We start from the raw sequence: 13,373 nt of genomic DNA, 5'->3' as shown, positions 1-13,373 counted from the left end.
AACCCAGGAGAGCAGCCAGCACAGAGGTTCAGGAGAGCTTTGAGCTGACCAGTGCAGACAGCGATAGTGCCTCAAGGACTGCAGACCCTCTGTAAGTACCCAACGTGTTTTGCCAACCTGAGGGCTGTGACAACACAGCCAGCAGGGAAGGAGCAAAGCAGGCCCAGCTGCAGCACCATCACCCTGTCACCGCAGGGTGGGCACATGGTGGGACTGGAGAGCTTCCATGGAAAGACAGGAAAGGAAAATACTTCAAGCTGCCAGAAAACAGGGGAAGCCCCCTTAGTATGTTTAATGCTAGCTGGGCTTTTTAGGTTTTTCCAAGTGCTCACCAGTGTGTCTCTGTCTCGCTTTTGCATGCGGACTGCTCTCGAGCACGGGTACTTCAGCTGGCCCTGCCACAGCTTGTTGTAGTGTGGAGAGGGTGGCAGGACCCAAAGGACAGAGCAGCCTCTGTGCACCAAGGCCAGGTTTCCCAAGGGGAGGTGGCTTCTCTCTTTGTTTTTGTCCTCACCCCACCTCAGTGCTCCTTCCCGTGACGTGCAGAGGCCCCGGGGGTCTCGCACCCAGCCCGCAGCTGCACCTGGGCTGGCGGCGGGGAGGCAGCCTGCATGTATGTAAAACACAGGCTCTCTTTCACACACCACTGACTTCCCTCGGCAAAGGAGGCGGCAGGGCAAGGGGACGAGCACGGCGCCTTTTCTGGCTCCTCACAGAACACCCCACCACACGGGGAGCTCAAGGGGGATGAGGGTTGTCAGCATCGTGGCACGTGTCAGCTCTGGCACAAGGAGCCCCTGGCAAGGGAAATGTGGCCCAGCACAGGCTGGGAGCCCATGCTACTCAGCTGCCAAGGAGTCCGAGCAAGTCACATCACTTCCGAGTCCCCTGTGCCCATCTTCTCTCACACACCGGTTCTTCACAGCCAAGACAGCCCCTTCTGTGCAGAGCCGACCCGAGGGGATGCCATCCTGCCTAGCATCGCCGCACCGTATTAATATTTAACGGCGAGGAAGAGAGCCAGAGACTTTGATTTCTCCCACCGGCCAATTCAAGGATAATTGCACTGAGCGGGGAATTTCCATGTTTCAAAGGGTGGTTTTGTTCCAGTTCACAACAAAACCCAACCATGCTGCAATGCCTTATGAGAAGGATCGCAGCCCAGTTTCAGGCAGCCTCCCTGCAGCAGAATCAGGCAGGTAAGCAGCATGAAACATGGCTGATCTCAGGAGGTGCCTGGCAGGGAGGTCCTGCCAAACCCTCCTCCCCCAGAACTTAAGTAAATATTAAACTCTTCTAATTAGGCAAAAATGGTTTCTTGTGAATGTTTCCACCCAATTCCAAATTTGTGACCCCAAAGCAAAGTCAATTCACCCTCATCACACCCCCCCAGAGGAGGCAGCTCCTGCTTTAGAGGCAGAGCAAGCGAGGCTCAGTGAATTTTAACACACGTGCCCAGGGTCATGCAAGAAATCAGCCACAGAGGCAAAAAGAGCCCAGCGTTTCTGGCTCCCAGCTCTGGGCTGTGCCAGCTATTGCTTTCTCTTGCATATAAATCACTTTTCCCCACTAGTGAAGGACAGCTGGTCACTGAATGGAAAGTGGCAGTTGTTCAGCAGCCCATAGCAACACTGCACACCAGCTTAGGGTGGGAAGTGGAGAACACTCAGCACACAGAGGAGACTGCCAGGGGATCTGGGCCAGTTGAATGGAGACAGAGCAGCTGGAATCTGGCCAAAGCAAAGCCCAGTGCTCCTGTGAAATCAAGACAAGTTAAAAAACCCCATAGAAGAAAGTCTCCCTTGCTTTTGCCAGCAGAGCAGGTACCTCTGCCACAACTCTGCAGGTCAGCTGCAGGCAGCAGAGCAGAGAAGTCCCTTCTTGTTCACTGCTGCTGTGGACAGTGGTCATCATGAGAGCTACCAAGCAGCTCTTACAGCGTGACCACAGCTGCTGAGCACCACCACTGACCTAACACACCAGTCCCTTTGAACTATAGGTCTTGGCAACCAGAGACATTCAGTTTTAAACAGTCCCCAAAGCAAATATTAGAGGTGGCCTTGAATCTAAACCTCTACCACCAGTTTCAAGGTTTGGAGGGACAGATAAGTCCCCAGGGTCTGGATTTATTGCTGATATTTGTTCCAGGACAGAGAAATCTTTTACTACAAGTACCATATCAGTACACAGACTTTCTCTCCTGTTAGCACAGACCAAGCATATCATGTCTTACCATGCTTAAAAGTTGGTCTGATTTAACTGCTGGTGTGGCAAAGCCAACAAAAAACCCTATCCTTGTAAAACCTAGGCTAGCGGACAGCTATAATCCCAACAGGTAATGACAACCAAGCTGATTTGTGCTGAAATCTCTCACAGAGTATGTCTGTGAGCTGCTCAGCTAGCAGGCTGAGGATACAAAAATCATTTTCAAGTGACTGGACTGAAGGCAAAATCCTGTTGGGTCAACCTGCCGTAGCAGAAGACATCCTATTACAGCCTCATTCAGTTTCACCAGAAAAAAAAAGCACAGCGTGACCGAAGCTTACACCAGTGCAACTGGTGCAGGGTCTTCTAGACTAATTAAACCACTTTTACACTAATTTTGCTGACATAGCTGACAAACAAAAACACGTCCACAAACTGAAACAGTCAAACCAGCAATGCTCATGGGTACTTTTGCCACAGAGAGGGGAATTTCTCTTTGTAAATCTCCACAGGGAGAGGGAACTGAGGCAACAGAGAGAGGAAGAGAAAGTATGTAACTCCAAAATATTTCTGTTAGTTTAGATTTCAGCCAGCTTGGCAAGCTCTTTCATGATGTTTAAACACAACAGAACCTGAGTCACTAGCCTTAATTCAGCTTCAGGCCTTCCGTGCCTCTGATCCCAATCCAAGTACTACTTTCACAAGACCTTTATCAAACATTAGCCCTGGCTACTCCATCCAGATGAAAGATATCCTCAGCTGCCTTGTCTTCTCTGGTAGGGGCACTGTTATGGCCTGTCTGAACTAATAGCTGACAGTTCCTAGAGGTATTTACATAGTTGAAGATGTAGCTTTAGATGTGTCCCAACTACTTTTGGTTGTAAAACATGATGGACCTGAGACAGAGTGTCATATTCTTAGATACGCTCCACTTCCCCTGCCAGTTCTAGTAAAGACTTTTTCCTAAGAGTAAGAAAAATATTTGCCCCAAGGTGAAGTGAGATGCTGCTCTTAAGGAACTAGATTTTATTTTGTACCAGCTGGGATTCGGCCACCTGTAGGAAGTACAAACAGCATCTTCTTTGAAAGTAGTAGAAGGAAAGAAATACCGCATCTGAAACACAGCAGTGGAAAAACACCCTGTGTTTGAAGTTGCAGGAATGGACAGTAGCACGTGTGGGTTGCTACAAAGCATTCTGGGTGAACCAAAGAAAGTTTCGTTTTCACCAGTTAAGAAAGCGCAGCGAAATTACTCGAGGCCCAAGGGATCTTACCCGAGTCCAATAGTTATTAGAGGCAACTGGAGAGCAACCTAGGACACGGAAGAGTCTCCTTACCTTACAGCGGTTGCGGAGGACACGAGAGACTGGCTCATTTCATGCCGCAGCCCTTCCTTCCCTCCCCCAAACTGCACCTGCACATCAAGACCAAATCGAAACCAGCCTATTCTAAACCATGGTCTCATTTATTTTGAGGGACCCAAAGTGAGAACGAGGCTGAGACAGCACAACGAACAGAGAAACTTGTTTCTCAGCATGATTGCCCCTCTCTGGTGGCAAAGTCCTGGCTGGTACCTTCAGGATCACAAAGCTAGCTGAAAGTAGGGCATGCCCATTAAGCTTCTTACACAGCCACAAGAGTTTGCACATGTCTTTCTCCTTTGGGTTTTAGCCAGAGTCCAGCCCTTCTGGGCACCATAACACAGCTGAATGGTTTAGCTCCTTTTGTTCCATCTGACAAACAACCTAGCCCTCCCCTGCCAGCAACAATACAACTGGAGCTAGGATTTGTGTGTCCTCTGAGCAAGGATACAGGCTTTGTGCCTTGCTGAGCTGTCTTTGCAAGGACTGCCAACACTCACAGCTGATTAAGCCTGCAGTGCTGCTTTCTGCTTTTTCCTGCTCACAGACAGATGTCAGAAACAAGCTAAGTGAAACAGCACACACAGCTAGAGCTCTGCACCTAGGAACATTAAAGCAGACTATTAGGGATTAAATAAATTAAACCAGAGGGGAGCTTAACACATTCTCTCTAGACTTCATTTCTACCTGGCATTCAATTCCGAGTAAGAAGCATCCCAGCCTTTCAAGAAACACTGTATTCTGACTCAACTCGGTATACAGGAAGGACTGTATTTGGAAAAGCTTTTGCCACCACCACGTGGCTGAAACCGTGACTGCAAGTCACCACCTAACGAAGTACAAACTGCCAGCAAGGACCAGTCTCACTGCCAGGACAAACTGGAGCAAGCGTTCCTAGGTTTTAGAGCCCATGCCACATACCTAAACAAACAGCATACAACTAATCGTAAAATATTATACATTTTATTAACTCAGAACTCCAAAACACACTATTGACTCGTCGTAAGAATAAGGCATGAATGACTGCTTATAAGAACCTATTAGTTAAGCAATTATACACAGTATATGCCCACCTTACAAGAGACAACATTGTTTTCTGCATGATGCTATAGTCCAGTCTGCTGTGTTTCATCTCTGATCAGCTACAGAGTGCAGAGCCTCAGCCCTACAGATGCTGGAAGGACAAGCACGCTCCTGCAGCTCTCTGGAGCTGAACTGCCCAATTTGCAGAGGCTTGCTGGAGGCCAGCAACGTCACCTAATCTTAGATTTGGCTCTTTGAGAGTATGAGAGAGAAAAGCTATTCTGTGGTTCTTTACTTTGAGAACGAAGATGGATTTCCACTAGCAGCTGCATGTTTCTCCTCCTGTGTTCTGCCTGCCATGGCTGCAACACACTAAGTGCTGCTACACTCTCAGTTACAGCTCTTTAACCTCTTCATTTCCTGACTCGGAGAAGTTTTGACCTCTCTGGACGATTATTTCTTGGTCTGCAGGGACCAACTTGGAGCAGAGAAGTCCACAGCTGCCATATCATGAGCAAAGACCAGAGTTGCTTGTTATCCTGGGCTTGAGAGATGGAGCCTTTTTGTTTAAAGATCTAAGGGAAAGCTAAAATGCTAGATTACCTTTTTCAGTCTCTTTCTCTCCAGTTAGGTACCAGGCATGGAAATATTGAGCCCTTCACTGGGTAGATGCTCACACAGCTGGATCATTAACTGCCAACTGCAGTCTATCTAGAAGCTGCAGGACAGCCTTCCTTCTCTATTATTCTCTTGGTGGGTAGACAAAACCTAGCTAGCAGCAAGGTTTCACATTAGTCCAAGGTGCTATATTTCAACTGAAAGGAAGCAGGAGCCTGCTCCCTCTTCTCTAGTACTTCAGGGACACTGAAACTAAGATACTCAACCATGACATGTGGCATTTGGGATAGTGGCCTGTTCTTCTGATAACCTCTCAGTAAAACACGTGGCTCCTGGCCACTGGCAAAGTGGGTGAAACTCAAACTTGATAATGAAACGGGATTCAAATGTAATAATGGGTAGGAATCCCCAGTTCAAACTGCCCTGCCCCCAGCACATATACCTTATCCACAGAACAGGAATCAAGCTTTTCTTGAGAGATTAGCAACTAGGAACAGCTCTGGATGAGCAGTCACGACAAATCAGGCAAAAAAGCTTCCCAATGTGATTCCGACTACAGCAGCTTGAATGCCTGAAGTGAAAAAACTGATGAATCTGGCTGAATTCTCACAACGAGAAGCTAGTCATCAGCAGAGTTCCTCATCAGTGTGCTAAAGAACAAGGCAGAAACTCCTGGTATGTGACCAGCACAGATCTGTAACATCCGGAGAAGTCGCTGAGCAGTGGCAACTCGTATCCCTTCCAACTGGAAACAAAAATGGAGAAATTATTTAACCAATAGGAAAGAACAAAAGAGTGCTTAGCTGCAACAAAAGAAAGAACTGGAACCGGCATTAAGTATGGTACAGATCTGCTAGCTACAGAAATTCCCAAAGAGGCCCATTTACTCCCCTAATGTTAGGGAAGGTACAGCATTGTCAGCTGAAAACCCTGAAGGGGTTGCCAAAGGCACAAATATTACCTGCTGGTAGGGAAGCAGTCTCTGAGGGTGGAATAATGAGTACACAGAAAAGTGAAGTGTGCTACCACTGAATGCCAAACTCTCTCTCCAGCTTTTCACACCAAGCAGGTAATTGGAAAGAGTGGTATATCAGATGGCAAAACAGTTTGTGATGCAACAAAGCCTGGCTAACAGGAAGCATTACATGTGCAAGAGTGACATGGCAAATAACAGCTCAGGGGCTCCCAGGAAGAGAAAACACCTCAAGGAACAAGTGTGCCAAGGCTTTGCATATCAGAGAAGTCTTTGTTAATTTCGACTTGGCTTCCTGAGGCTTTCAAGTAGCACAGGAAGGAGCAGGTAATCGAGAAGACTCATTTCGAGGACAGTCAGACTCCTGTACCTTTACTGTTCTTGTGGGAAGAATCTGGTCTCTGACACTTATGCAAGACAGTAGCATATGTACATATATTTATCGCTAATGTAATGATGTTCCTAAGGATCAGAGAGCAGTGGAATTCACAAATCCCTTCAGACACCAAATAAGCTCCTTACCTCCAGCTCACAGAATAGCACAGGACTGCAGTAGACATCTCCCAGTTTCCAGATGGCATTCGTCTCTATGCTGCAGTAATTCACCCTGCCAACTACAGAAAAAGTTTTCCCACATTGCAAGCCCCATAATCAACATTCAGCAAAGAAAAGTACTGGGAAATTCCACATCCACAAAAAGATCCAGAGCTAATTTTGAGAGCACCATAGAAGGTAAGGCAGACAGTGAGCAGTACAAACAGAACGAGCCACGTTACCGAGTAGTGTAACATTGACATTTTGGATAAGGGATCAGTACGCTACCAGCAGGGGCAGAATCTGCTAGTCATTAATCAGCAGCTTTCCTCTCATGTGGTATCACAGGGTGATGTCTCCAAGCACTTCACTTCATCAGGAGAGCACAAGACAATGCCAAGACTCTCTTCCACCCCAGAATTAAGCCTCCTGATCCCCAAATTCCAAGGACACAGCACCTCTGTTCCAACACTGAGCAGTACAGGCTGGCCCCTCCAGTCCCTCAGAGCTGAAGTAGGGAGGTCATGCAGGAAAGCACCCTCTCTGCTTTTGGGACTGGGGGGAGGGAGGCGGGGAGGAAGAGAGATTAAAAGAACAACAGAGCCAGACAGCACACAGCAGGGATACCAGTTTTGTGTTAAAACTACACTTTATAGTTTAGTAGCTCATTCACTTAGATTCATTTTATTACCACAGTATCATATGCTCCTCGCTGCTCATTAAGATTATCATTATGAGAGATCTGCAAAATCAGATATAACAGACTTCTGCAGTGCCACAGGAAGGAAAAAAAAAAAAAAAAAAAAAAATCAGTAACACAAATCATATTCAGGAGTTAGGGACAAAGAAGAGAAGTCCGGCTGGCAAAATCAGAAAGGAGAGAGCAAACGAGCATGAGAGAAGAGAACCATGTTTTATCTAAGAAAACAATTGAAAAAGGCAGATGAGTTCACATATAATTTAAACAAAGTTTTCAACAAAGCCACTGGTTTCCTTTGTTTTGTTTCAAGTTCAGTCACTGCCTTGTTTTAAGGAAAGTAACAGTGAGTTGTGCTGCTCAGACAGGAGGAAGAGGGCAGATGTCATACGTACCCCCAGTGACAAGAAAGCACACTTTCCCCAGGAAGAAGCTGGCATCCACATGAGCTAGGGAAGCTTCGACATTCTTCAAGCTGTCAGAAAAAGCACACACAATCCAGTTGGACAGGGAGGTAAAACCAGTACAGCATAAGGACAAAGAGAATAACTTTCAGAAGCACAATTAGAAAACCAATGATGTTAACATCTGCTGATCTGTGAGCTGGCAGAGTTATGCTGTATGCTAAAAGCATAGCAGCAGAGACCTCTGCAACACCCACAGCTGTTTAATAATCCATAACATATCCTTTCTACTCAAAACTCAACAGTTAGACTTAGTTTGAACTGTGCCCTCCAAGATTTGCGGACACTAAGCATCTGAATTCATTAACATCCAACAAGACTTCAGCACTACTTTGGTTCTTTCAGAAGAACTAGCCCACACATTTCTGCAGCACCATCTGTGCTGTAAGTATGCAGCTGGGCCTGTCATTTTTGGTAAATGAGAGCCCAGGATCATCAGTCACAAGTTAAGTAATAAAATGCTGACTTTTGTGCCTTACCAAGTCTTTACTTACGGCCTGGAGACACAAATATCATTTGTACAAAGATGAGCACAAGAGGAGAGAAAAGGGATCAATCCCTGCAGACCTTTCTCTTTTGCCTACAGACATCCATAGTACTGATCTCTCTTGACCAGAAGTATCAGTGAACTGGGGACACAGATGCAGCAACTGGCTGGTTATTAGGTAGCACTGCCCAACACACATCATCCAACTGCATATTACAGAACTTAACAGCACCACCATTGTTTCCATCTAATTTTACAGACAGCATCTTTCCAAAGCTTAGGTCAAATCATCCCATGTCTGTATCCAAGAATATATTCTGCCTTCTCTGCTATGGCAACTTAGTGCACAACAAGCGTGTTATTGGACAGAGCGGTTCAGTCCTAATCCATTGCTGGAGGCCAGAAAACCACTGTATACATTACTGAACTGTTCTGCCACAGCAAGTCTTGGGTTTGAAGTCCACTATCCAGCAATTCTGACACAGTAAAAAAGTAGATTTAGCCATCAATCCAAGAAAGAATATCAGTTTCCCCTCTCATATTTTTGCCCTTCTTTTACCTGTATTTGCTCTTGATGTCAATCATAAATACAATCAGATCTATCCTGGGCCGAAGGTGATCTCTCTCTGAAGGTAAGGGGAGGGATGTAGCAAGGTGACTGAAAGATAATAAATTTGCAAGTTTAATCAAATAGCTTGGCAAGGCAGTATCCACTTAACCATAACCACATAATCATTGCAGTTTACCATGTAGCAAGTTACCAGGAAGCCTGCTAATTACTAAATACGTAGGCACTGAAGAGACACTATGATTCTTTAAGGGGTATTCTCCTATCTTAAGCCTACTCATAATTGCTGACAGCCACAATGATACTTGCTAGACAAGGTTGTTTATAATGGGAAGCTTATTAGAGCATAACAAGACTCACAGAAACATTTTCTCTGCACAGATCTGTATGGCAGTCATTTTATTTAATTGTTCAGAAGAGTCCTTTCTAACAAAGTGAACCCCAGTGCTTTACTGGTAAATTTTGCTGCCAAGTTTCAGTTAAAATGCATCAGTGCTTTCCTGTCACATTCCAGAGATAATGCTTATACGCTTACACAGGAAAGGCTACCTTCTCAGGTGTCCATGTTACAGAAAGGTGTGTTGTATTCACAAAACCTTAAACCAGAAATTTATCACTAGTATATCTTTATAGACGAAGTCATAGCTCAGAAAGAGCTTCTATTATACCATTACGTCCCTTTTTATCCCTTTCACTGTGTCAGGAGTTACTAGGTTAGTTTAGGTGTCCTTCTACACAATACCACCACTGCTGATGCAGCTGTTGGAAGAAGAATTACAGGGTGGAGAATTTTATGTCTTTTCCCACCACCAAAAAAAGAAAGGCAGGCTTCAGTAGTGCATGTCTGGGCCTTCCACAGGAAAGAATATTATCAGCACCATATTTTGGAAGATCCCCTGACAGATAGATTGGACAAACAAAAATCACAGAATTTCAGTCTCTCTTACAATCCAAGCCAAGAGAATCTGGAAGCCAAGAGAAAAACACTGATTTTGGTGTTCCTGGGGAATATTACTTCTAGAAATTAAATCTTAAGGACTTAACAGTTTTCCCCAGCAGTCACAAACCACAGTACACATTCCCTTCTATTAATCATATGCAGTTAGTAGTTTTGTCTGCCAGTCTCCAAATAAAGACATTCTGTTTCCTATAAATAAGGTATGTTTTCACAAAAATATTTTGAAACTAACACAAGATATGAGCAAAGTGCGCTTGAAAGACACACTGCAACACAAACAAGCTTATAAATTTAGGGTAAAATTTAGGGAGAAAAGTGGTGAAAGGAAGGTATCAGATCTCATTATCGGGGGGGGGAGAGGGAGGGGCTGGAACTACCAAAAAAAACTAAAACAAAAACCCCTCCATGATTTGGAATTCTACTGTTTTTAATAAACATCAGTAGATTATGTCAGCAACCTCCAGATATGCACTGCAGAAGTGGTAACAGACACAGAACCCCCAGCTCTGTAATTCTTCTCCCAACAGCCGTATCTGGCAGGTAGAGCTGCCAGACAAGATACCCTATTTCTTTGTAATATGTATAATCCCAAAGCAACACAGTGGGAAAAAAATAAACTGTCACAGACTTCTGCTTCCCTAGGGATACTAGCACAGGGACTTAGCTTGCTCTGTAGTACAAGCATAAGTTTCAATGCCTTTGGGTAGTTACCCAGCTGTAGTGTAGTACCAGTAGCCATCTAGTTACAGCACTCCACAGCTCAGCAAAGGCTGCAGGATTTACATAGAAAATTGAGTACTTTAGAATCATAGAATGGTTTAGGTTGGAAAGGACCTTGAAGATCATCGAGCTCCAACCCCCCTGCCATAGGCAGGGACACCTCCCACTAGACCAGGTTGCCCAAGGCCATGTCCAGCCTGGCCTTCAACACCTCCAGGGATGGGGCCTCAACAACCTCTCTGGGCAACCTGTAATTTACTGTTAGTTAGCACAAACACCCAAGATGCCATGATCAGAGCAGTACAGTCACTCTAACTGGCCAGTAGAACATTAGCTCAGGCTTGCTTTTACTGCATAGCCTTGGATTACAGCAGCGAAGTAACACAAACACCTTCTGAAGAGCTGACTAAACTGATTTGGTCTTGGCAAGCGAGCTGTCAAGGACATTATATCATAAAAAGTTAGTTAATCAAGCTTTTATACAGGACTTGTCATGCAGCTAAAGTTAAAATTCCAAATGCATCTTAATAGCTCGGGGAGGAAAAGCATGTGCATGCATACAAACCAGGAAACAGCTATGAAGAGCACCAAAAGTAATGAACATCTTTCAGGAAAACTTGTTTGCATTCAAGTAGTTGCAAGCATTGTACTTGTCCCAGTTTGTCCCAGGATGTTTTAATTCCTGTATGTGTGCCTCCCAAGAGAAAAAAAAAAAACATATCTGTGCTCTCCGCATACCCTTGCAATTTATTAATCAAACACCCGTGCAACACGCAAAGGGCAATGGTATGTGCAGTGAACAAGATGAACGTGAGAATTATTTCCATTCCCATTTCTAATCATGCCCAAACTGCTTGCCCTGAAGACACCGGTTTTCCTCCTGCAGATGCCAGCCACATCTGTGCAGTAGTGCACTCTAGCGTTCACAAGAGCAAGTTCTTTCTTTGCAACGCATGCCCTGCGGTCCCAACTACCGCCGCTTGGGTAGAAGCTGCATTTATAATCAATTTCGGTGCGTGCGTTTCTGAAGCGGAAACTTTCCGTGAATACGCATCGCAGACGCTGCTTTGGCTCCATCTCTCGGACAAGGTGGCAGAGAGCCCCTGTTCGACCCCACTACGGCCCCGCGGCCCGGGCCGGAGGCGGCGCGTCCCCCTCCCCACCACTCACATACTGATCTTGAAGCTGTTCTTCACTCGGAGCATCGCCTCCGCCAGCTTCTGCTGGAGGTCTTCGTCCGAACCCACCAGCTGCACGGGAAAAGGAGGGAAAAGCACGGTCAGAGGTCGCCCGGGAGGCGGCGCCCAGCCGGGGGCAACCCCGCGGCCCGCCTCCCGCCAGCGCGCCGGGGGCCCCGCGGGAACCGGCACCGCAGGAGGGGGGGAAGGGGGGGGCGGGGCCAGCCCCGGTGGCTTCATTTGTATATCGCAGCCAGGCGGCCTATCCCCGCGGCCGTTGGTGCCGAGGCACGGCCGTTGGTGCCGAGGCACGGCCGTTGGTGCCGAGGCACGGCCGTTGGTGCCGAGGCACGGCGCGCGGCTGCGGGGGGGGTGCGCTGGACAGGCGAGCGCTGACCGCAGGGCCGGGCCCCGGGATGGGTTGGGATGACGGGGGCGAGGGGCAGCGCCACGGCGCCGCTCGGACTTACAAGGATAGTGGCAGAGTTGAGCTCCGGGAGCTTGTCGAAGGGCCGCAACACCGCCATCTCCGCCAGAGACAACGCCGCCCGCCCGCCAAGATTCAAACCGCCGCCACGCTCCGCGTCGCTCCGACGTAGCGCGTCGGGAGGGCGGGGCCTGAGGGGAGGGACCGGGGAGGACGGCCGGGTGGGGCTGGCAGGGCCTTGGGACGGCCTACGGCCTGGCTCCTCACTAACAACCGCCCTGCCCATGGCTGTTCACAGTAAAACTCGGCAAAGCAACTGTATTCCTGCGGCACCCCGGTGTCCCGGGGGGTGAGTCGTACCGGTGACACGTAGGGTAGCGCCAGGCGATGCTCGAGGGTTTCAAAGGTGCGGGCGAGTGGCAGGATGCTGGCCTCGCCTCGGCTGTCCAGGGGTATCACAGACAGCCCTACGCTTCTGAGAAGCAACGTCCTTGTTTCCAGGGCTGAGCTGTGCCCCTGGTCCTTGCGATGGGCTGGTGTCAGTTTGCTCAAGCCGAAACAATACCGAAGTCCCCGGTAAAATTCCGCTATTCCTTGCATCGCTGTGCATAATGTGAACGATGTTAACGGAGTTAATACACTTTCATACTGCTTGATATAACATGGAAGGGAATTTCCCTAACAGTGTCCAGCAGCAGTGCCTGGCTTTGTGTGCTAAATTGTTCTGCCTGAAGGTTTGCCGCAGCTCCTGCAGCCTCGACCTCCATCCTACCCCTTCCTGGCCACCTGCCCCCTCGCCCCCATGGCTGGCCGGCCTCTGCCCAGCCTGGTGCTCCCCTGCCCACGATACAGGCGGGAAGGAGCCTGTGCAGGAGCACTGCAGTTACGGAGGTAGGCTGAGCTTTCCTCATTCCAAGGTCAGAGCGGGATGATGACGTGCAGTGATGTAAAGTCCTCGGAAGTACAATGTCCCTTGCTGGTCTGTGGTCCACCTTGCTGCAACTCTTGGTTTTTGCCTCGTCCCTGGGTTCAGCTTCAGCTCGATGTGGAGGGGGTTCCAGGACCCCTTCAGCTGCTGGCTAGGGCTGGCTCTCCCTGCCCCTTCAGCCAGGGCACCTCCAAAAGGCAGGAGATGTGCCAGGGGGAGGAAGGAGGCCGCA

The 13,373-nt window shown here is 47.8% G+C and overlaps 1 protein-coding gene across 1 annotated transcript; it reads right to left on the bottom strand.

Moving 5' to 3' along the window:
• Positions 1–5,826: 5,826 nt before the first annotated feature.
• On the bottom strand, positions 5,827–12,313 carry CENPM (centromere protein M; the record flags this gene model as incomplete). The annotated part of the gene is made up of 6 exons (XM_082484775.1): positions 5,827–5,952; positions 6,703–6,794; positions 7,807–7,886; positions 8,922–9,020; positions 11,779–11,858; positions 12,257–12,313. 6 exons carry the CDS (start codon positions 12,311–12,313, stop codon positions 5,827–5,829), a joined length of 534 nt encoding a protein of 177 aa, XP_082340901.1.
• Between the last annotated feature and the right edge of the window lie 1,060 nt (positions 12,314–13,373).

Source organism: Vanellus vanellus (genome assembly GCF_965231255.1).
Source record: "Vanellus vanellus genome assembly, chromosome: 1".
In the NCBI taxonomy this organism is placed as follows: Eukaryota; Metazoa; Chordata; class Aves; order Charadriiformes; family Charadriidae; genus Vanellus; species Vanellus vanellus.
Note: the sequence above shows the minus strand (reverse complement) of the source record. Positions and strands in the feature narration are given on the sequence as shown.